We start from the raw sequence: 24,535 nt of genomic DNA, 5'->3' as shown, positions 1-24,535 counted from the left end.
CTCTTCTCCCCGCCATCACGCACGCGCGCTCGCTCGCTCCTTCCAGCGCTCCTCAGAGCCGGAACTGACGTAGACGGAGGGGCGGGGCCCGCCGGCTTCCACAACGCGGAAGCGGCGAAGGGGGAGCGGAAGGCAAGTTTGAGCAGTTGCGTAGGGTCGCCTCAGAAGCGGGGCTGAGGCGGCCGCGAAGAGCACCTGGGGCCCGCCAACCCTCCGTCCGTCCTCCCTTGCTCGCTCCACCCCCATCCCGGGGAACCTGCCATGAATGTGGACGTGGAGTTCCACATTCGCCACAACTACCCCTGGGCCCGTCTCCCCGCCAGCGTTAAGCAGGTACCGACTGACCCCTCCCGGCACCCATACGCAAGCAACGCCCCTCTGACTTGCCGCGAAATTGACCCTTCGGGCTACTCAGCCCACTCAGGCTGAGGCAAAAGTCGTTTCCCCCCGTTTGTCCATGCTGGAAATTCCTCTTCTTATCCTCCTTCCTTCCTTCCCGATGTAGCACAGCGGGCTACAGTTCCTCTTTCTCCTGAGCAATAGGCCCCCGTTGTCTGGGAACGGGGTGAGCCGCAGTCCGAGGAGGTTTAAGGCAATCCCGGTCAATGACCCTTTTTCCAGGGCAGTCACGCAAGTGGCCGCCTGCGTCCTCCTTGCTGGCTGGGGAATTCTGGGAGTTGAAGTCCAAATGTCTTAAAGTTGCCAAGTTTACTGAGACACATTGCCTTAGGGCAGAGGTCTTCAAACTTGGCAACTTTAAGACTTGTGGACTTCAATTCCCAGAATTCTGGGAGTTGAAGTCTACAAGTCTTAAAGTTACCAAGTTTGGGCACCCCTGCCTTAGGGCCTCGTTAACCCGAAAGTCGGTTCCCTTTTACTGGAAGAGCGTTGGTTGAACCTAAGGCACTGCAAAGGATTAGCTAATGATCTTCCATGAGCCATTAATGAAATGGACAGGAGGACAGTCTCTCAAGTATCCCAAAGATGTCCCCCCCCCCCCAGGAGGCAACTGCACTTCCTTGTTTTTTCTTTTGAAGACGTTTCACTTCTCCTCCAAGAAGCTTCTTCAGCTCTGATAGGATAGTGGGGAATGGAAGGATTTATATTCCTTTGCAGACAGCTGGTCATTTGCATCCTTTTAGAGCAGGGGGGGCGGGAACCGGACAATTTGATTTTTAATGGGGGCAATTTGAACCTTGTTTAAACCACGTTAATGGCCTTTTAGGCTTCCTCCATATGTAGAGTTCATTTTTTGAGTAAAGTAAGAATTATATGTTTGGGGGGGGGGGATCATGATTTTAGAGATGCTTAGGTGGGGCAGCGCCAAAAAAAGGTTGGGAGCCACTGTTTTAGAGGCTCATTAGACTACAAGAACTACTCAGGTGACCCTGAAGACATGCATACACCTCCAAGTGCTTCAACAACCTTTGAAAAGGATGCAAATGACCAGCTGTCTGCAAGGAATATAAATTCCTTCTTTCTTCAAAAAAAAAAAAAAAATCAACAAAAATAAAGTCCAGTTGCCTCCTGAAAAAGCATCTTGGGGACAACCATGACCTGGATGACTGAGAATCTCTATAAAGTCTCTCAGATGTTTCCTCAGCTCCAGGTTATTTGGCTCTGCCACAGTAGCATATTAAGAGTCGTGTCTAAAACTAGTTCACACAAAAAACCCGCTCTAAATTAAAATGTAATTAGCTCCCTTGAATTAAGTAGTTTGCGGGGACAGCATTATTAGTTAAGATCACTTAAGAACTGGATTAGCTCAATAAAGTATGGTTAAGACAATTATGGGTTAGGAAGTTGAGCAGACATAACTTGAAATTACTAAATGTTAAATACTCAGAAGATGTAGGTGCTCCCTCACTGGAGGTTTTTAAGAAAAGACTGAACAGACTCCTGTCTGAAATGGTGTAGGGTCTCCTGTTTGAGCAGGGGGCTTCCAGCTCTATTCTGCTTGATAGATTGAAGTGCTATTGATTATATACCATAAGGTCATTTTTTACTCCTAGTGACCACATAGAAAGAGTCCCTCCATCATGAACTGTCCCTCACCTGGTCTTTCAGGTCTTCCAGTCACCTGTCATTCAGGTCATCATTGTCACTGTAACTGGGTCCATTCCCTTTATTACTGGTCATTCTCTTCTCTTTTCTACCACCTTTCCCAGTATCACAGATTAAAAGAGATGAGCATTCTTGTGCACAATCCAGCACACATGATGTGAAACAGTTAAAAATCAATGCTGTTATAATCTCTTTATGCCAGAATTGCATGTGTTTGTTTTGCAAGCCGGTAACTTTGTATCATTCGTATCAGTGCCATATTGACATCCTAATTAATTGTTAGTGTTAAACTTAATTGTCTTAATGTTTTCAGTAGTGAATAGAATACTTCTATTACGCTGCAATAGAAGCAAAGGCAACACCAACAAAACATGACTATACAGTGAGAAAAGAACATTATAGTAATTAAAATAATATACCAAAACATGGAAACTTACAAAAAAAAGGTGTATATCCATGTTGTATTGAGATAAAATTAATTTTGATCTTTAAACTTAGTACTAAAAAGATCTGAATTTTCATTTTTAAGAACATAGACTTAAAAACTAGAAAACCCAACTCATATCTTGAATACACTTCTTATTATCAAGACATTTATTTCCGTTTACTTAGGTTTATACTCTTTGTCAGCACCAGACTTGGTAGAGCCAAAGTTCTTCATGAAGTGGCAAAGTCCATGTTTCAGAATACAGACATAGTTCATCTTTGCACCTTTAGCTATTGCATTTCTTTCCCAAAGTATATTAACAAATGCTATGATCTGAAACAAAAATAAAGTCGAATATCAAATTTCTTACAATTCCAGCAGAAAAGACCAAATGCCCAACAATTTTTAAACTTTCTTTGAAAGTTCCAAAAGTTATGAAAGAATACTTTCTAATGAGTTGATTTCATTCTTAAATCATACATATTTTGTGTTTTAAAAGCTGGATCCATTGATTTTCCAAGATTGGATATTCCAAATTTTCATTCCTCGGTTCCAGGATAATGAATAATAAATTTCATTCTGCATTTTTGGCTTCTTACAAAATCTGATTATTGGTTTAAGTTTAAATACTGCACTATAATTGGTATGTTGTCTTTTGCAATCTCAGATGCAGACTGCTCTCAAGAACCCATAGGTAGACAGTGGCAACATTTAGTAGTGGCATTTAAAAGGATCATGTGAAGATCTTTTTTTTTACACCGTTCTTAAAAATAGGTCTGCAATATTGTTCTTTAAAATCATGGATATGTTTCAATGATTTTCAATGATACGTTTGATATATCATTGATACTTTATGTTGTATAAAGGCATTGGTTGAGATGGCTGGCTATAGAAATTGAATATCTAAATAAAAATCATGTGATATTTGAATGTTAGAAACTGCTACAGTTTTGAGATTCATGCTGATTCCATTCTCAAAATTGTATTTGTGCACACAACAAGTTCTGTACCTAGTCCTTACAGTTTTTACCCTCATAAGACTAATGGGAAGTAATTGAATCACAGCCAGCCTCAATAAAACCAACAGTATTTCCAGTATTTTTTCCTGCAGATGTTTTTCCCCCCAAATTACATGCAAATTTATTCTAGGAATTGGTTGTATTTGGAGAAAAATGTCCAACTACTTTTTATCATCACATTTTATAACAACCCTTTTAGGTAAAAATGCATTCATTTTACTACAAGTCAATCATGCATCTTTTTGAAAAGTAATCCATTAAGATGAGTGGTTTTTTTCAAGCTGAAAGAGTGGATGTTAATCTCTGAAGATCCAAATGTTCATCAAATTTTTATTAGCTTATCTTAATGAATGTGATTTGTTTGCTTCACAGGGTCTTGGAAACTCACAACGAGACTATGAAAAGCAGGTTGTACTGTACAGTATCCGCAATCAACTTCGGTACCGAAATAACTTAGGTGAGTAAAAAAATAATAATAGAAATTTGGGAAAGGGAAAATATTTTGCAGCTCTGCTATCAATACTGGTCATGCTGAAAAAAAAGATCCCTAATAAAAAAATTTTGTTGCTGGAGTGCATTGACCAATTTATGAAGGAAAATCAAGAAATTACACCAATACTTATGATTTTCTGTAAAACATTATAAACAATGACAGCAACTAAAGGCAAGGTGTTTTGTTAGAATTCGACAAATGTAGATAGAAATAAACCCAACACTTGTGTTTGTAAGCAGTCTCGAATCCGAGCAAAATGAATGAGATGCACGCTTTAAGTAAATACTCTGGAAGTTTTGAAGATAAAAGTGATATTCATTGAATTCTTTGGATTGGTCTTCTTTCTTAATTAATTCCACATGCCACCAGATGCTAGTATCTGAATACCAGCAAAAAAATATTTACTAAGGCTTTTCAGTTACTTCTATATTGATTATTTATAGGAGAAAGAAAGGTCATATCTGTCAATAATCTAGAAACTTTAAACCATTCTCTCCCTCTTTTGCACCCATGAGTGTGGACACATCTTAGATCCATGATGGCGAACCTATGGCACACGTGCCACAGATGGCACGAAGCACCCTCTCTGTAGGCACGCGAGCCGCAGTGGTGGGTTGCAGGCGGTACACCCTGGTATGGGTGTACCGGAGCTTGCCTGGAGCACCGGGTACTGTGCTCCAGAGGGCCCACCCGCCTGCCCGAGCTCCTTACCTGTCCTTTAAGCCTTTGGGGCATACAGCACCTGTGCGACGCTCTGCCAAGCAGCTGGAGCGTCACGGAGGTTTGCGGAGGCGTCGCTGGCAGGTACGACGCATGCGTTCACTGCGTGTGTGTGCGCGCAGGGTGCGCGTCCATGTAGGCGATGCCGGGCCTGTTCCAACCATAATGGTTGGAACGGCATCTGGAACCCACCACTGGTGAGCCGTCACCCCAGTTCAGCTTCGCCATGCATGCACGCACGTTGGCCAGCTGGTCGGCGAGTCTCTGCTGCACATGCGGGGGGCATTTGGCGGGCACACATGCATTGCATTTGGGGGGGTTGGGCACGCTTGTACATGTATGCACGCTTTGGGCACCTGGTCCGGAAAGGTTGGCCATCAATCCATTCCCCTTGTCATTATACTCTGCCTTTTTAGTATTGCTGAAAATAATCTTGCTATAGGCAAAGGTAAGGTATTAGAGTCTCTCTTTGAGGGAGATGGGCAGTTCATATAGATGAAGCATAAAAAACAATTCAATAATAAATTAAGAATATAATTTTTCTCCCACTGGGCCCCAGATATCAGTATAATAATAATTCTGTCTTGTTTTGTCTTTCTTACTTACTTATACAGATGCAGAGGGTATTGTTCAGATTTGTGCGCAAGTAAACTAGTTCGCATTGACATATTTATACCCCATTAGTACCCCATTTAAAAATGGGATTCTGTTATTAACTAATTTAAGAAGACAGTTGTTCTAACATTTCATTTCTTCCCCAGTTAAGCACATCAAGAAAGATGAACGCAAATACTATGAGGATCTGTTAAAATACAGCAGAGATCATCTTATGCTGTACCCTTACCATTTGTCTGACATCATGGTGAAGGGTTTGAGGATAACACCTTTTTCATATTACACAGGAATAATGGAGGTAAGTTTAGATAAATACTTAAAAAGAACTGCACTGTTTCCTTCTATTGCCCTGTAATATTTACCTACTGGAAACACGTGTCTAGTGTTTGCTTTTTCTTAGGCTGTTACACATTGGGAAACATTATATCCCTTGAGCTGCATTAGTACAGATGGTGCTCAACATAAGACCATAATAGAGCCTATCCATTATAGCCATGTCATGACGGTCGTAAAATGGGTCTGTCACATCACCCAATTTTTTTCAATCTGTTTTATATTGGCTGTTAAGCGAGCCCGTTATTCACTATGGCCTGGTTTTGTCAAAAATCAGAAGTAATTTCCAGTTTTCAGCCAAACTTGTAAAATGAAGCCATGTGACATGCGGACATTGCAGACTGCCCTAAATGTGGCCAGGTTGGTGAGTGTCTGAAATGTAGTCACATGAGGTACCCAACTGTGGGAACTTCATAGCCAAGTTGCAACCCCCATACCTTTTTTAGGTAAGTCATGAGTTTGGAATGGTCGCCAATGGTCGTAAATTGAGCATTACTTGTATTCCATTTGGGGCTTTCCATTCAATTTCTCCAATCAAAGAAGCAGCTTTGAAGGAATTAACATGTATAATGGGGAAGAAATTTAATTGGCAGTTACCATTTCAGACAGGTGGCTGTCCAGTTTTTTCTTTAAAACTTCCAATGATGATCAGTAGTTTTCTGAAATACAAGATTTAGGATTTGCATTACATACTGATGTAGCATCAGTGTACAGCAATGGAACTTTAAAAGTACAGTGATTGGTTTGAATTGACCTTGCACTTTTCTTTTTCTTTTCAAAAAGGACATAATGAACAGTGAAAAAAGTTATGATTCATTGCCTAATTTTACTGCTGCAGACTGTAAGTATAAACTTACATTCTGTTTACGTGTGTTAAATAAGTGCCTAGTTTTTTAAAAAGAATTTCTTAGTTTTGAAAGTCCAGCTGCCTGATAGTTCCTATTTTTGAAGTTGCAATACTTGTTTAAGAAAATTTTTGAAGTTAAAAGTAAATCTCTCCCATCTGAAAACAGAACAAAAGAGACAGCGATAAGAGAATAACATTGCGAAAGTTAACAAAATAAATTTTCTGCATGATCAGATGATGTTAAATAGTTGTCTATTGTTTTAGCTGTAAACCAAAATAATTCTATTTAGATTATTTAGGCCATTCAATTACAGTCACTTTGCAGTTAGTCATTGAAGCAACTGCTCTGAGTAATGTTTCTATCTTTGTTTAGTTTTCTGATTATCTAATGTTTTAGTTAGATTGCTATAACTTGTAATAAATGTCTTTTGCAGGTTTACCCGTTCTCTTTTCCATTGCACAAATACAGATCTTGGATTAAAAACTCAATTCCAGGAAAAACTTTTAAAACAATGCTTGTCTTTGATAAAAAGCTGCTACAAGGATATATATCCTGTTTGAAATCTTCAAGTTGTTAGGAGAATTAAGCAGGCCTTCTTTGTTCCAACTTAAAAATGACTGCTTTCAAACGTAGATGTCTTTCAGATAAAGTTTTTACATAACTTTTGCATCAAGGATAATGTTTAGATTATTAGATTTAGAAAAATGCATGATAATTCCAGACAAAATGTTTGTTTTCAGCCAACCAGACTATAATGACTATTTTCAACTGAATGTTATTTTAATGACAAATGATGTTGTTCAGATACATCTACTGTTTTTGCCCATTTAAGGGTGCCTTTTTGGGTTATAGAGCAAAAAGGGGGGGGGGGGGCATACTTTTTCTCAAAATAGAATTCTGTTTTTAAGAGATTTATCTCCCCCCTCCCCCCCAGGTTTAAGACTTCTTGGCATAGGAAGAAACCAGTATATTGATCTGATGAACCAATGTAGATCATCAAAAGTATGTATTCTGTTTTTTTCCATTTGATCTACTATTGGCCTCTTGTTTAGAGGTTGATATAAAAACAAATACCCTGTTTCCCTGAAAATAAGACCTCCCCTGGATAATAATGTCTTATTTTGGGGGAAACACAGTATGTTCATAGTTTTGAGCACTCATATTGTGCCTAGGCAGTTTTTTTTTTAAATAACCTAAAAGGAGTGTTTTCAGATTTCCAGTTCTTTGGCTTGGTGAGTTATGAGGCTGCCCACAAGGACAGTTTGTTTTGGCACGTTACAGTTGGCAGTTTATGAGTTACTGGCTTGCCACTGTTTGCATCTGGTCATCTGTAGTCTTTGCCAAGTTATAAGGGTCATTTTTTTTTAGTCTATGACTTTCCTTCAATTTCTGGAGAGAAAGTAAATATGGCAATAAATATCCTGCCATCATCATCCTGCCACAGAATCAATACATTTTTTTAAATTAAAAAAATATACCCTGCCCTCCAACAGAACGCACTGAAAATAAAAAAGAGCATTGTAGCACTGATCAGACAATATTATAAATGTGTGACTGAATTATATTCCCAGAAATGAAAGTGCTCCAATGGGGCGATGGATTCAATTTGGCTGAAAAGTTTTAAAGTCTTGGGAAATCAAAAAGATCTCAGCCTTCAGAGACAGCTTGGAAAATGATGTGTATGCATCGCTCCAGAGAAATTTCTGAAGCCAGTTGCTTACTCAGTTTCCCTGGAAAAATTCTTCTGATAAGGCTCAGCACATGGAAAGCTTTCTTGCTTTCTTTCACTTGTGGCCTTGAAGGTAAACCTCTGCATTTTTCAATTACAGGAAGTCCTCAACTTAAGACCACAATTGAGCCCAAGATTTCTGTTGCTAAGTGAGACAGTTGTTAAGTGAATCTGGATTCCCCATTGACCGCTTACCAGAATGTCAAAAAAGGTGGCCCTGGATCACTGCAACCGTCATAAATATAAGTCCGTTGCCAAGCATCTGAATTTTGATTGCTTGACCATGGAGATGCTACAACAGTTGTAAGTGTGAAAAAAGGTCTTAAGTCACTTTTTTCAGTGACGTTATAGCTTTGAACAGTCACTAAACAAACTATTCTAAGTTGAGGACTATCTATGCACATCCTAAAATGAATGGGCAGCTAATAAAATTATTTCAACATTTTCTAAGATGAGCTCTCTAATGATGGCCAAGGCAAGTCCTTGTATGATACAGTATGGTAAGGAGAACAAGGGTGTTTAATGTGACCAAGAAAGGAAGGTTTCTCCAGAATGATCAGCTCCAAGGGTTGAAGGGATTATCCTAAAGGGTTGGTATTCTTATCATTAATAATTAAAGCAATGCTTAATACAATACAATAGTAGAGTTGGAAGGGACCTTGGAGGTCTTCTAGTCCAACCCCCTGCCTAGGCAGGAAACCCTATACTGTTTCAAACCGATGGCTATCCAACATCATCTTAAAGACTTCCAGTGTTGGGGCATTCACAACTTCTGGAGGCAATTTCTGTTCCACTGATTAATTGTTCTAACTGTCAGGAAATTTCTCCTCAGTTCTAAGTTGCTTCTCTCCTTGATTAGTTTCCACCCATTGCTTCTTGTTCTACCCTTAATAAATTATTTTCATATAATAAATGTCTGGGAGTTGGTCTCCAATTTAAAATTTCACAAAGGGATCGGTGAGTTTGGGTACCTCTGATGCAAAGCTTTCTTTGTAGACTCTGGAGATCTACGATTGGTAATCCCTATGCCTATGTATTTATTATCATTGTCTTTGTCTTCTCAAAAAGGTAAACAAATACTTTTTTCTCAGATGGATGCATGTGCTTCAGTTAAAAAGAACTTAAAATTTATGTGGGTGAAACTGAAATATGGATCAGAACCTACTACAGTTGCTCACTTTCAGTCTACATTGGAGGTCTCCAAACTTGCAACCATAATACTTGCGGACTTTGACTCCGAGAATTCCCCAGCTGTATGATAAGGACAATCTTATCAGGGGGAAGGAGTGGTATGCTTAAAGGTTTGAGTGTTCTGTATTTGTAAACCTAATTTCTTCTTAAACCATTTTAGAAATTTTTTAGAAGGAAAACTGCCCGTGACCTGCTACCCATGAAACCAGTAGAAATTGCCATTGAAGCTTGGTGGGTAATACAAGCCGGTTACATCACAGAGGATGACATTAAGGTATAAATGAAATTATTTTTTTCCAGCTCAGTTAGATTTACGCTTTGTAGGCAGACTGCTAAAAAGTTTACTTCCACTTCCAGGTCATGAACCTAAAAACCTGAGCTGTTATGATCAGAAACTTTTTTTGGGTGACTTATGTTTGATAAAGCTTGAAAATTGCAGCAGTAATAAGCTGTGGCTTATGCTTAATTTCATAAACTAATTTTGTAAGTGTTTGCAAAAAAAATCTTTTTATCTATCTATACCTTCTACTAAGTACAATTTCATTAAGTGATCCTGAATTAACGTGATAGAAAATATGCATATTTTTCTAATGGGAAATTTATTCCAGCATTGAATTCAACAGTGGGTTTTCAGCATAGGCATAGATTGTGTTCTTCATTGACCACTCTACATCAAATAATTTTTAACATGTTATGCATACATTATTTAATACATCCTTTCCTTGTTAGATATGCACACCCTGTGAAAAAATTGCAGTTGATAAAATCATTGATTCAGGTCCTCAGCTTGCGGGAGTCCTAGACTACAATGTTGTTCACAGTGAGTTACATGTTTTTATTCTTCCAAACAAAAGAATAATTTTTGCATATTATTTTTGTTACAGATTTAAGTTAAAATATTGGAAAGCATCCATATTAGAGAGAATCAATGAGTAGAAAATAATTTGGGCATTTACCTTTTGCTGTATGACGTTTCCCCTTTTTTATCAAGATTATATGAAGCATTAATATCACTTTATAATGACTAGGTAAGACCACCTAATCATCTTCGTTGCCCTTCTCTGTACTGTCTCAACATCTGCATCCAGATATATTGCATCCAGTTTTGGTCGCCATGATGTAAAAAAGATGTTGAAACTCTAGAAAGAGTGCAGAGAAGAGCAACAAAGATGATTATGAGACTGGAGGCTAAAACATATGAAGAACGGTTGCAGGAACTGGGTATGTCTACTTTAATGAAAACAAGGATTAGGGGTGACATGATAGCATTGTTCCAATATCTCAGGGGTTGCCACAAAGAAGGAAGAGTCATCCTATTCTCCAAATCACCTGAATGCCAGCAAGAAGCAGTGGATGGAAACTGAACAAAGAGAGAACTAAGGAGAAATTTCCTGACAGAACAATTAACCAACGACTTGCCTCCAGAAGTTGTGGGTGCTCTAACACTAGAGGTTTTAAAGAAGAGCCTGGACAACCGTTTGTCTGAAATGGTACAGGGTTTTCTGCCTGAGCAGGGGGTTGGACTAGAAGACCTCTGAGGTCTCTTTCAATTCTGTTATTCTGTATCTTTGTTAGAACAGCTGATCCCAATGCTGAATCGGGTATTATTTGGAATTTCCCTTCAATTTAGAAAATAGTTTTGCTGTGTCATATTTGCAAATAGCCTTAATAATTAAAAACTCTCCCGGCACATAGAATAAGTGTCTCAGTCATCTGAATCATGCTGGTGGAATTTACTTGCAAAATTTAATCTATCGGAAATATTTGAGCACGGCACAGAACCAATAAATTATTTGTTTAACACTTGGGATTTTAACATAATTATGTGTGACTATTGATAAACAGTGAAACCACAATTTAACAAAAGAAATTTAGTGGATTTTGTATGCAGTTAACCAGATTTCTGTCCAGGCATCCTCCTGAAGGAAATTAAATTTATATTAATTTCACATCATTTCTGACAATTGGCATAATGATGTAATTAACCCTAAATGAGATCATTATGCAAATGAACATAAGATTGTAAATTGCTGCAAATAACATAACTGACAATTTAACAGGCATTTGGAAATAATGGACATAACCCCTTTCTACTGGTCTGTTACAACAAGGTTTCATTGCAGATACTTTTTCAGCTAAAATGTCTTTTTCCAAGCTCTAGAGAATGCGGTTATGAAATGTACATTTAATGTACATTAAAAGTGCATGTAATTCATTACATGCATGTACATGAAATTCATTACATACCTGTACTTTTAATTCTTGTTCACAGTTGGATTTGGATTTTGGTGAATCATATTTTAAGCAAATATGCATAAGGATAAAGTTGTAATTATAAATTTTCAGCCGCTTTTTGGGAGGGAATCTTCATCTGAATTTGTTCAAAGGAAATCTCTCATCAAAAAAGCAACATACTTGTGTGTGAGTGTATGATTGTGTGTGTCTGTGTGTGCACATATTTCCTAGTCTTAATTTCAGTCTTGAAAGAATCATTAAGGAAAGATACTTTAGAGCCGGGTTTCTCAACCTTGACACTTTAAGATGTTTGGATTTCAACTCAAAGAATTCTTAAAGTTAACTTTAAGATGTCTTAGAACCCAGACATCCTAAAGTTGCCAAGATTGAGAAGACTGCTTTAGAGAATGAGTTTTGTGTCTCTCAGGTCTGTGCCACAGATGTATCCTGTCTTACTAGCATCTCTATTCAATACTATGCCATGAGTGTAGTAATTTGGATTAATTTTCAAAACAGCAACTGGATTTAATTTGGATTAGAGAAAAATGTGGACATAACTGTCAGTATTCCATGTACCATTTTCTGAACTCTGTCTCACGTTCTTTGTTCCTCGGCACAACAAATTGATTGAAGACACTGCATGAGAAACTTTTACGATAATGGGGTTCTTTTATGTATCCCTAGGCTTATATAATAAGGGGTTTATCTACCTTGATGTACCAATATCCGATGACAGTTGCATAGCAGGTACGTGTGTGTGTCTGTTTTTTTTTTAAAGCCTTATGGTATGTGTGTGATGAATATTGCTACAGGTAGTCCTCAACTTACAGTCATTTGCCTAGTGACCAAAATTACAACAGCACTGTAAAAAGTGAATTATAATAATAATAATAATAATAAACTTTAATTTATAAACCGCACCCTTTCCTAAACAGGACTCGGGGCGGTGTACAGTCATATTAAAACAGTATAAATACAAAATATGGGTATACTTAAATATACAAATAGGTAAAAGGAGGAGGTAGGATGTGGACTGTACAATATTTAAATTAAAATACAAATAAACATTAAAATACATTAAAATACCCTTAAAAACTACCCAATAAGATGTTTGCCAGGAGGTTAAAATGGGACTATAAATCAGTTAAGCCAGCTAATTGGAACAGGTGGGTCTTAAGCTTCTGTCGGAAGGAGCAGAGGTCGGTGGTAGTTCTAATATCGGGGGGGAGGTCATTCCAGAGGGTTGGGCCCATCATAGAGAAGGCTCTACTCCTGGGCGCCGCCCGTTGACACTGCTTAGTGGACGGCACCTGGAGGAGTCCCTCCCTGTGAGAGCGGATTGGTCGCAGGGATGTATGAGGTGAGATGCGATCCCGCAGGTAACTAGGTCCCGTGCCATGGAGCGCTTTGAAGATAGTAACCAACACCTTGAAACGCACCCGAAAAACCACAGGCAGCCAGTGCAGCTCGCGCAGGAGTGGTGTTATATGGGAGTATCTTGTCCCTCCCATGATGGCCCGCGCGGCCGCATTCTGAACTAGCTGTAGTCTTCGGGTGCATCTCCCGAATTATGACCTGTTATAAAAATGTCCCAATAAGGAGGAACACAGATAAACCACAAGCAATACATCTTACTTTAAGATTCAGGTGTTTATTTCATGAGCAATTTGGAACATGAATAGCCAACATAGCAATGCAATTCCACAACAAAACTTACATTATTAAACTATTGCAATGGGGTCCAATGACACATAGCAGGTCCTATAAAGACTGCTGTTGGGCAAAGGACACCATTCTCACTTCAATTCACATTTCTTATGCTTTCTTTTTTTTAATAACATGCACATACCATAAGTTCACTCCCTTGTTCTTTCTTACATTCTTACTGACCGTCACTCTCTGCAAACACCTGTGTACATTTGAAACTCTCAGCCATTCATTACTTTCAGTTCCTCATTTCCCACAGTCTCATTTTTTTCCTGCTGTAAATATATCCATACAAGTACCTGCTTTGCAGAAAATGCAGCACACAAGTCAGCACATTAGAAATATGTCTGGTACATTTTTCCATTACGTTACCGTATTTTTCAGAGTGTAAGATGCACCTTTCCCCCCCCAAAAGCGTGGAAATGTCGGTGCGTCTTATACACTGAATACAGCCATTTTGGGCCTCCTGAAGCCCCACCCCCACATCCCATTTTTGCGAGAAACAGGCTGTTTTTTTGCAAAAACAGAGTCTTTTTTGACTTGCCGCAGCTCTGCTGAAGCCTTCAGAGTGCTGCTGGGGGCTGAGGGAAGGCAAAAACTTTTTTTCTTTCTTACCTCTTTGAAATCTTGGTGTGTCTTATACACCGGTGCGTCTTATAGTCTGAAAAATACGGTAGTTTAAAACTTTGGTTCAGTGAGTCCTGCAAGCTCACTCCTAGGCCTATTACCTGCAACTTTCCAATGGATATAAGTCTCTTCTCCTAGACCATTTTTCACACTTAATGACCATTGTAGCATCCCCATGGTCACGTGATCAAAATTTAGACATCTGTCAACCAGCATATATTTATGACCGTTGCACTCCTGGTGTCCCAAGGTCACCTATTGCGACTTTCTGACAAGAATAGTCATTGGGGAAGCCTGACTCACTTAGCACCCATGTTAGTAACTTAACAAGTGCAATGATTCACTTAGCAATCGTGGCAACAGAGAACGTAAAATGGGGCGAAACTTAATTAATTGTCTCAACTTAGCAAACAGAAATGTTGGGCTCCGCTATGGTCATAAGTCAAGGACTACCTGTATTTGGTAAAGTACAAGTAGAAGAATAAGTCTGTGACTGTATCTCATTCACTTATCAAAGGCTACCGTATTTTTCGGAGTATAAGATGCACCTTTTTCCCTCAAAAAAGAGGCTGAAAATCTGGGTCCGTCTTATACACTGAATACAGCTTTTTTTGATTCCCGAAACCCTGCCCCCTTCACCAAAATGGCCATGCAGAGCCTTTAGGAGGCTTATAGAGTACTCCTGGGGGCTGGGGAGGGCAGAAATGAGCAAAAAAAGGGACATTTTTTTGCTCAATTTTGCCCCCCCCCCCAGCTCCTAGGAACACTATAAGCTTCCTAAAGGCTATGAATGCCCTTTTTTTGACAAAGAATTGGCTAGTTTTTGCGGTTTTTGCTCATTTTGGGGGGGCCCACGAGCACTCTACAAGCCTCCTAAAGGCTATTCATGCCCTTTAAAAAGAAAAAAAGAAACGGGCCCGTTTTCGTGAAAAATTGCCACTTTTGGGGAGGTTTGCAGAGTGCAAAAACATTTTTTTTTAAAATTTGCCTCTTCAAAATCTTGGTGTGTCTTATACTCCGAAAAATACGGTAATTTCTCTTCTGAGACAGAGAAGCAGAAATGATATTGTATGTTCTTATTTTGATAAATTACATTTCTTTTTCTACCTAACAATATCCTTAAAAACATAGCTTTTCTTTTCAGTGCCGCCACTGGAAGGGTTTGTCATGAACAGAGTTCAGGGAGATTATTTTGAAACTCTGCTGTACAAGATATTTGTTTCCATAGATGAACACACAAACGTCGCAGAGGTAAGGCATTTTTTAAATACTCCTCTGAGGCTACATATCTGGAAGCTTTTATTTATTTTGATTTTTATTCGATTTTTCTTTCATTTATATTGTAGTGAATTTCAATTTCTGTAGCTGCCCCGAATCCTATGGATGAAATGAACAACTGTACAAATATAAATTGTAAAAATGTAAACCAGCAAATAAGCAATTGGTTGTTGATATGGGTTGGCAACAGTTCTCCAGGACTGCAGACAGACAGTCGCCCTCTTAATCCTCAGTTACAGGTAGTTCTCGAGTTGCAACAGTTCGTTTAGTGTCCGTTCAAAGTTACAACGGCATCGAAATGTGACTTACGACCATTTTTCACAGTTACGACCTTTGCACCATCCCCATGATCATGCGATCAAAATTCAGAGGGTTGGCAGCTGGTTCATACTTATGACGGGTTGCAGTGTCCTAGGGTCATGTGATCCTCTTTTTGCGACCTTCTGACAAGCAAATTGCCGATTCACTTCACAACCAGGTTATTAACTTATCAGCTGCAGTAATTCACTTAACAACTGTGGCAAGAAAGGTCATAAAATGGGGCAAAACTCAAACTTAAATGTTTCACTTAACAACAGAAGTTTGGGGCTCAATTGTGGTCGTAAGTCGAGGACTACCTATATGCATTTTCTACCAGAGTGCTACAGCCCTTTTTCTGCCTCATGTTAATTCATCCAATATTGATTTACAGCAGGGTTGGGTTCCTGCCAGTTCTAACCTCTTCTATAGAAGAGGTTCCACAAATCTACCGTGCCATTTAGAACCGGTTCCAGGTGCCCCCCTCTGCCCGTCCGCACCACGCTTGCCCCGCGCCCCACTCACTGATTGGCTGGTTCACCAATCCCCTGCCCGCCTCTAAGAGTCCTATCTAAACCTTAAAGTCTTGAAGCATCCCTGGGGTTTTTTCCTAAAGGGTTGGGGGTGCAAAGGTCTTGTAATTTGACAGCTTTAAGACTTGCTTGCTTCAAATGCCAGTTTCTGAGCCAACATTTTGGTTGCTATGCAAGGGCATTGTTAAGTGAGTTTCATCACATTTTACAAGTTGGCCATGCCCACCCAGTCACATGACTGCCAAGCCACTCCCACTCAGTCACATGGCTGGCAAGCCACTCCCACCTGGTCACATTGCCAGCAAGCCACTCCCACAAAGCCGGCCACACCTACAGAGGAGGTTCTAAAAAATGTTGAAACCCACCACTGATTTACAGGTAGTCCTTGACTTAACATTCCTTTGGCGACCATTCAAAGGTCGAACAGGTTTGCAAAAAGTGACAGGATCATTTTTCACACTTAACAACCATTGCAGCTTCCCCATGGCCATGTGATTAAAATACAGATGCTTGGCAACTGGTTCATATTTATGGCGGCGGTTGTGTCCTGGGGGGGGGGCGTTCGTGTGATCCTCACTTGCGACCGTCTGACATTCAGTGTCAGTGGGGAAGCCAGGTTCCCTTAACAACCGTGTTACAAGCTTAACAACTGCAGCGGTTCACTTAACAACGGTGGCACGAAAGGTCTTAAAATGGGGCAGGACGCACTTCACAACTGTCTCACTTAGCAACCGAAAGTTTGGGCTCAGTTGAGGGTCATAAGTCGAGGACTGCCTGTATTACCTTTATCCACTACCCAAGTCCATCGTTTTATGTTGATGGCGAGCAATATAAAAAAACATGAAAGCAAAGAATACAGAAAATAAGTACTTAGAAAAATAGCATCATGAATCAGTCCTCCCCAAAGGGATCTTTAAACAGTCTAGTCCAAGGCCTGGGGGAAGAGCCAGATTTTCAGAGCTTAAATTAATTAAATAAACTAAGGTTCAGGGGGCATATGAATTTCCAGGGAGGTGTCATTCCAAAGGTCAGGCAGGTTATGACCGAAAAGGCCCACTTCCTGGCTCCCACTAGGTGACCTTTGGAACAAGACAGATCCATCTGCTCAGATCCAAATCAAGATGTACAAGCAGTGGAGATTTTGTGACGGTTGTAAGTGCAGGGACTGGTCATAAGTCACTTGTTTCATTTGTAACCTTGAAAGTCGCTAAACGGTTGTAAAGAGGAAGGCTAGTGCCACAGCAAGAAAACCCAACTACTCCACAGTTTTCAACTAGAGCATGGGCGTCCAAACTTGGGAACTTAAAGACTTATGGACTTCAACTCCCAGAATTCCCTCATATTTAATGGTTGTCCACTAGGACTCCAAGATCCCTCTCACAATTACTACTATTGAGCAAGGTACCACCTATAGAAATGAATGTTGTAAGTTGAGGACTATCTGTATGCAGGAGAGGGAAATCCAGTCTGTCTTGCCTTGGATTGCATATGATTTGTGTTTGCCTTAAGCAGCTGTGAGGACCTTGCCCAGGCATATTGAGGGGCTTGTGAAAAATTGGACTCAATTGCTAGAATAGCAAACAATTAAATCAGCTAAATGCAGCTTTCTCTGGGCTCGATGTGACTCATCCAACTGAAACGCAATACTCTGGGGTCGTGCACCTAGAAGGAACTGTCTGCTATTGATTTGGTGTGCTAAACATCCGATAACAAAGATTTTAAAGCTAATTAAGCCAAGAAATACTCTCCAAACACCACAAACAAAAGGCCTACAACAGGGGTGTCCAAACTTGGGAACTTTAAGACTTGTGGACTTCAACTCCCAGAATTCCCCAGCCAGCCATGCTGGCTGGGGAATTCTGGGAGTTGAAGTCCACAAGTCTTAAAGTTCCCAAGTTTGGACACCCCTGAACTACAGCATGGGTGTCAAACTCACGGCATCATGTTGCTATCATTTTTTCCCCCTTCACGAAGCTGGGGTGGGGGTGGCCTACACATGAGGCATGCAGTCCGTATGCCACCAGTTTGACACCCCTGGAGGGTCTCGCACGTGATTATCTACACAGCTGATCCAGTAAAAACCATTAAGGCAGGGGTGTCCAACTCGATTTTATTGAGGGCCGCAATAAATCAGGCCATTGACCCTGATTTCTGAGGTGTTCTTTTTTTTTCTGGCAGCTCTGTGCATGCGCACACTGGGAACAGGCTCTATTTGTTCCTCTGCCTCACTGCTGTCTAGCTCCATAGGCACCTGATCACTGCCAGACGGCCTCTGCCCCGTCTCTGCCTCCGACGCAGAGCCCTCGTCCCAAGATTTCCACAGCCTCCAGGACTGGCCCATGTTCCTCCCCAACCTCCTCACTGTCCACCTCTGCTGCCAGTTCCGCTGGCCACTAGCGGGCCATAATACTTCACATCATCTTCCACTCAATCGCTACTATGGAAGTGATGATACTTGCTGTGCTAGATTGGAGAAGTAACCAGAAGAACGTGCTGCTTTTCTTTTTCCTTTTTGTGCTAGTAGGAAACACTTTCCAATAGAATGTACGATTAACTCAGATTCCTAGCTACATCTCATAAATCCTTGAAATGACAGTGAAATGAACTGTAGCTCTGAAAGTACTTCAACTTTCTCCTCTGAAATCTGCCTTCACATTAACAAACAAAGCTGATTTATGCTGGATCAGACTATCAATCAAACTTTGGGCCGGGGGACCTTAGATTCCAAAGTATATATTGTGCTGCTGAACTGTAGCTGTATTCCAATTCCATGAAAACCGCTGAGATTGTGAAATTGCATAAGAATGCATTTTCCATAAGGCGATGCAGATTAACCGTTCTGGAGTGTATTGATATCTTAAGCCTCTGCTAAATACTTGAAATGTATTTACTGTTGTATTAGAACGCTAGCCAGTTGACCAGTTCATTGGTTGCTTTTATTTCACCATGATGAAATATTGTTAAATATTCCAAGAAAACACTATATAATTCAGTCATTTGGCTCTCTTAAATGGTCAGTACTGAATAGGTGTGACATTTTTAATGGAGCTTTATTTACTGTATGGCAAATACGTGGACTTATAGTAGTTCAAATGTTCTATGTTGAAAAAAATCAGACCTTGGGCCAATGTAACCTCTTGATGGACCATCGGACACAATGTGGTGGATATTTTGTCGAGGAGCACCAGAGTCACGCTGAGGGGTAGAGGCAACTTAAACAATGAGTCCTGGGAGACACCATGTTGGGTACGGATCCTGTTCCGAGTTGACCAATGTTGGTGAGGAAGGTCAAAACCTGGCCCCTTTTGTATAGGGTCATCTACGTAGCTGCCAGTATCTGGGCATTCAGCAGCCCATTTAGCTTTCCTCTGTGGGTTGATGTCAAAGTTGTTAGACAGCTGTTGAGCTAGTTGTAATTTTGTTGTAATGGAGCCGATGTAAATGAACACACATTATCATCAGTAACCTTTACTTATTTTGTGTATTTTTCAGCTAGCAAATGTCCTTGAGATTGATTTGTCGCTTGTGAAGGTAGGCCTCAACTCCATTTAATTGTATGAGCGAAAAGATTGATTGTTCTATTGCTCAGCGTCTCTCTCTTTTTCTCTTTCTTAAAATTACTAAAATGCAACGTGCTGATAAAAGGATCGTGTTTTCTTTTCCAGAATGCTGTTTCCATGTATTGTCGGCTAGGGTTTGCCCATAAAAAGGGTCAAGTAATAAACCTGGATAATCTTCATTCATCATGGCGGAACGTTCCCTCCATAAACAGGCTAAAGTAAGTATAAAAATTCAATTTTACATTGAAAGCAGAAGAGGACAATTTCCTCAGTTTTACTCTGTGTTTGTTTGAGCATTTATTCAAATGCTGGTCTGAAGAATCATAGTAGATAATAGTCAATAATATGCATAGAGCAAGGCTTCTCAACTTGGCAATTTTAAGATGGCTGGCTGGAGAATTCTGGGAGTTGAAGTCCAGGTGTCTTAAAATTGCTACGGTTGAGAAACACTGGTGTGGAGGATTTACGTACAATGTTTTAGATTCAGTTGCAAAAAGCTGCTTCAGGAAACCTTGAGGCAGAAATGTAACTCTCGTTTCCAACTTTTAAAATGAGCTATATCTTTCACCTGGATTGCACAGTGGCCCTTTAGTGATTCCAGAAAAAGACACCGTTGCCTTAAATTGCAGTCAGATAGTAGCTTTATATTCTCCTAAAAGCTCTTGATCTTTTTGGAATCAAAATATTTCTAAAAGGTGGATGGATATTTTGCTTTTCCACCAACAGATCAGTAGATGGTGTTCAAGGCAGTGCACAAACTAGTTGATAAAAGTTAAAACATAATGCCATTGAAATATAATTGTGACGTGTGCTAAGAAACAAATACCAAATATGGTATCTCTTTCTTCTCTCTTTCTCTCTTTTTCTCTCTCTCTCTCTCTCTCTCTCTCCTTTCCTTCCTTCCTTCCTTTCTTTCCCTCCCACTTTATCAACTGAAAACCCAGTGATCCACCCAAGGCCCCCTTGCCTGAATTAAAATATTGGCGCCTGCCTGAAGAAAGAACATAGCAGGGAGCCACTCTGTCTTTCCTGGCAAAGACTTCTATCTCAGGGTTTTTTTTTTTAAATGCTCTTCGTTCAGATGCAAGTAGTCCTTGACTTAAAACCCTTCATTTAGTGGTCCGTTAAAAGTTACAACAGCACTGAAAAAAAGCAACTTATGACCATTTCCGCACTTCCAGTGGTGGAATCCTACCGGTTTAACAACCGGTTCGGTGATCGGGCACTGTGAACAAGTACACAGTTTTCAGAAAACCTGCCTTCCACATTACTGCTGGGGAGGAAAATAGCTGAGATACGGCAATCCACTCTGCCACACGACTCAGCTGAGATGATATAGGTCAGTATAGCGCAGGGGCAGGCAGGCCCTCTTGATCGTGGGAGCAAACCGGTTTGCTCCCAGCTGAACGTCGGAGCGGAACCAGTAGAATCCCACCTCTGCAATATCCCAATAGTCACGTGATCAGAATTCGGATGCTTGGCAACTGGTTCCCAATTACGTTGGCTGCAGTGTCCCAGGGACCATGGGATCCCCTTCCGTGGCATTCTGACAAGCAGAGTCAATGGGGGGAGCCCGATTGACTTCACAATCGTGTTACTAACAGCTGCAGTGATTCACTTACCAACTGTGGCGAGAAATGTTGTAAAATGGGGCAACACTCACTTAACAGCTGTCTCACTTAGCCACAGAAATGTTGGGCTGAGTTGTTGTCATAAGCCAAGTCATATTCACATGCTGGTTGTCCTAACATCAAGAAGCTAATGAAACATTGGGTAAGGTGAAAAGTAAGGAACTGCCACTTTAAAGAAAAACTTGGCTAATTCACTGTAGTCTTATTGTGAAACAATGGTACCCTGTTTCCCTGAAAATAAGACCTCCCGGATAATAAGCCCAATTGGGCTTTTGAGCGCATGTGCTAAAATAAGCCCTCCCCAGAAAATAAACCCTCCCTGAAAATATTGCAACACAGCAGCAGCCATGAGGTGAGCACACTCGCCGCCTCCTGCACCTCAAAAATAATAAGACCTCCCTGAAAGTAAGGCCACACGTTTATTTCAGGGGTCAAAAGAAAATAAGACCCCGTCTTATTTTCAGGGAAACACAATAAGAAAAATATCACAGTCCCTTACAGATTGCATTCCAGCATCATTACTTTTTGTCTCTTGGACGTATAAAAGGGCTTTCCGTTTTAAGGGGCTTATGTCCTTGCAAACTCCTAGTAAAGTTCTCTCTGATTGACATTCCTAATTTCAATTACAGAGGCTGTTTGATTTTATAATGAAATCAGGGTCTAATCCTATACACGGCTACAAATAAAAGCCTTTGAATTCAATGGAGCCTCGTTAAACTTTCAAGCACACAGCTAAAAGGGCTGCCACTCATTGTCGCAAAGAAAACGCACCTTTAAATATTTCCATTTTCAATTTTTGTTTGTTTGTAGGAGTCAGAATTGTTTCACAAAACAAATAAAGCTTTCCTTTTCACCGATTAAAACCAGTTCCCCAGAGAAGTCTTAATTTAATCTGTGGGTTCAGTGATAGTAAGATAGAAGCTTGGGTAGTGAACGCTGGGACTGCAAAGCCTAAAAATGTAACTCAAATCTTTGCCGAGAGACTGTGGACTCCTAGAATGGGATGCTATTTTGAGATGACCGTTCTGCCCAGTTTCGCAACCTCAGTTACTCAGATCAGTTGCTGGGAGGGATCTCCTGTCCTCAGATCCTGTTTGTAGACTCCCCAGGAGACAGTTGTTTGTCTTACAAGATTCCAGATTTTGATCTGATCCAATAAGGCTCTTCTATGACACATTTTCCCCCTTGTCAGAACAACCTTGGACCCACAGAAGATGCTGTTGTCCTGGGAGAGTGGAGAAAGCAGAAGTCCGGTCCAAGAGGCAGGCTCTTCTGCCACCGATACAGATACCAACAGTCAAGATGACCAAGGTGAGTGCTGACCGCTAGTTTATCAGTTGCAGTTCATATCATTCCGTGCCTCTCATTAATAGGCCTGGCATCTTCTGATCTTTGCTAGCAACGTATCGCAGGGATTCTTTTCACTTACTGCAGGAATTGCAAGGACTTGTTTCAAACATGCTAGTCTCTGGATTCAAGAGACATTCAATGTGGGGGGGGGGGGGAAACTAGCAGTGAAGGGGGAGCCATTGTTGTTTGAGGGGAAAAAAATCAGGCAATTGATTGAGTCCTTTTGGAGAAGGGCGGCATATAAATCCAAATAAATCTAAACCTATTTTGTGGATGAATTTCCCTGAATTATTTTAAGGTGAAGATGCATTCTTCTTTATCTCATGCTAAACCACTACATTTATAGAACTCTGCCTGAAAGATGTATCTTGTCTTGTCTTGTCTTATCTCCAGCTGTAAGCCAAAGGAAATGCGGCTTTTATGGGAGTTTGTTAGATTATTCAAATCACCTTACCCAAATAAGATAACACTCAATGTACACTACTCTGCTGCCTAATGTACCATGATTTTCGGAGTATAAGACACACTTTTCCCCCCACCTAAAAGTGGGTGAAAATTTGGGTGTGTCTTATACACCCAATGTAGCCCCACCCGCCAGCCCCACCCTTTGGCCTCTGCCTCCCAGCAATTTGACTTCAACAGAAACCGCAAACAGCCCATTTCAGGTTAAGCACAGCCTGATTAACACAAGGAGCTGATTGTCGGTTGGATTGGCCTCCTGACCATAATGGGGTAAAAAGAAAATAAGACCTTGTCTTATTTTCGGGGAAACATGGGTAAGTAAGTAAGTTAGTAAGTTGTAAGCTACCTGTAGTATTTCAGGCTTTAATTGCAAGAATGACACAAACCTACAGTGACATCATAGCACATCGGCTGATTTAGAGCAGGGGGCTCCAACCTTGTCAACTTTAAGACTTGTGGACTTCCACTCCCAGAGTTCCTTGCTGGCTAAGGAATTCTGGGAGTTGAGGTCCACAAGTCTTAAAGTTGACAAGATTGGAGACCCCTGATTTAGAGCATGTCCCAATGGCTGGTGGGTGAGGGCAGTAGAGGGTGGTTCTCTCAGTTTGGCAAGCTGTCCGTCACACTCTTTGACGCAACCCCAACTAGGTGGTGAGTCCAACAATAGTATAGGCAGTTCTGATTAGTAGAATTCTGTTTCGATTGGTTTGATTGTGGGTTTTTTTTTGTTTGTTTTTTGTTTGCTTTCCAAGGTGACACAGCCAGCGTGAACAGCTTAAGTCTGTCTACCGCACACACAAAGAGGATAGCATTCCTCTTTGATTCAACTTTGACTGCCTTTTTAATGATGGGGAATCTTTCGCCGGTAAGTTAACTTGCTCAGTCTGATTAAACTCAACATGTTAAAAGTGTTCTTGGATTGCTTTTATTTTAAACGGAAGTCAGTTTTAAAGCACTGGTTTTCACAAACGGCATTCAAGAGGAGTTTTTAATCTTGTGTTCTCCTTCCTGCTGCTTTTTAACCTCGAATTATATCTAAAAATGAACAACGGCGCGTTTTTGCCTTGCAGAATTTGAAAAGTCATGCAGTCACCATGTTCGAAGTGGGAAAACTGTCCGATGAATCACTGGACAGTTTTCTGGTGGAACTTGAAAAGGTAAAAAAAAAACCTGACCCCTGTGATTGTGTTAAATGTATGTTTTACTAACAAAGAAATAAAGGGAGACTAGTGTAGATCAGTTTCAAGCTGTTTAGCTCTCATCAGCTAGCCATACCCTTCTGGGATTCAAACCTAGGCTGTTTACATATTAGCAATAGCAATTATATAATAAAGCAACTCTCTAAGCGGTATTCAGAGTCAACCTATTGCCCCCAATAATCTGGGTCCTCAGTTTACCCACCTCAGAAGGATGGAA

At 40.5% G+C, this 24,535-nt stretch overlaps 1 protein-coding gene across 1 annotated transcript in view; it reads left to right on the top strand.

Annotated features, from left to right (window-relative positions):
• The first annotated feature begins 87 nt into the window (after positions 1-87).
• FAM91A1 (family with sequence similarity 91 member A1) overlaps positions 88-24,535 on the top strand; it is a 42,031-nt gene continuing 17,583 nt past the window's right edge. The window contains exons 1-14 of the mRNA XM_081951742.1: positions 88-333; positions 3,883-3,967; positions 5,485-5,636; positions 6,455-6,512; positions 7,454-7,521; positions 9,600-9,713; positions 10,169-10,259; positions 12,359-12,421; positions 15,153-15,259; positions 19,609-19,647; positions 19,782-19,894; positions 22,500-22,618; positions 23,872-23,984; positions 24,190-24,276. Coding sequence (XP_081807868.1) covers positions 262-333; positions 3,883-3,967; positions 5,485-5,636; positions 6,455-6,512; positions 7,454-7,521; positions 9,600-9,713; positions 10,169-10,259; positions 12,359-12,421; positions 15,153-15,259; positions 19,609-19,647; positions 19,782-19,894; positions 22,500-22,618; positions 23,872-23,984; positions 24,190-24,276 — 1,281 coding nt within the window. The 5' untranslated portion in view covers positions 88-261. The remainder of the gene's footprint in view (positions 334-3,882; positions 3,968-5,484; positions 5,637-6,454; positions 6,513-7,453; positions 7,522-9,599; positions 9,714-10,168; positions 10,260-12,358; positions 12,422-15,152; positions 15,260-19,608; positions 19,648-19,781; positions 19,895-22,499; positions 22,619-23,871; positions 23,985-24,189; positions 24,277-24,535) is intronic.

The sequence above is a fragment of the Natrix helvetica genome, assembly GCF_964273705.1.
Source record: "Natrix helvetica genome assembly, chromosome: 4".
Classification (NCBI taxonomy): Eukaryota; Metazoa; Chordata; class Lepidosauria; order Squamata; family Natricidae; genus Natrix; species Natrix helvetica.
The sequence above is the reverse complement of the archived record's forward strand: the minus strand, read 5'-3'. Positions and strand labels throughout refer to the sequence as shown.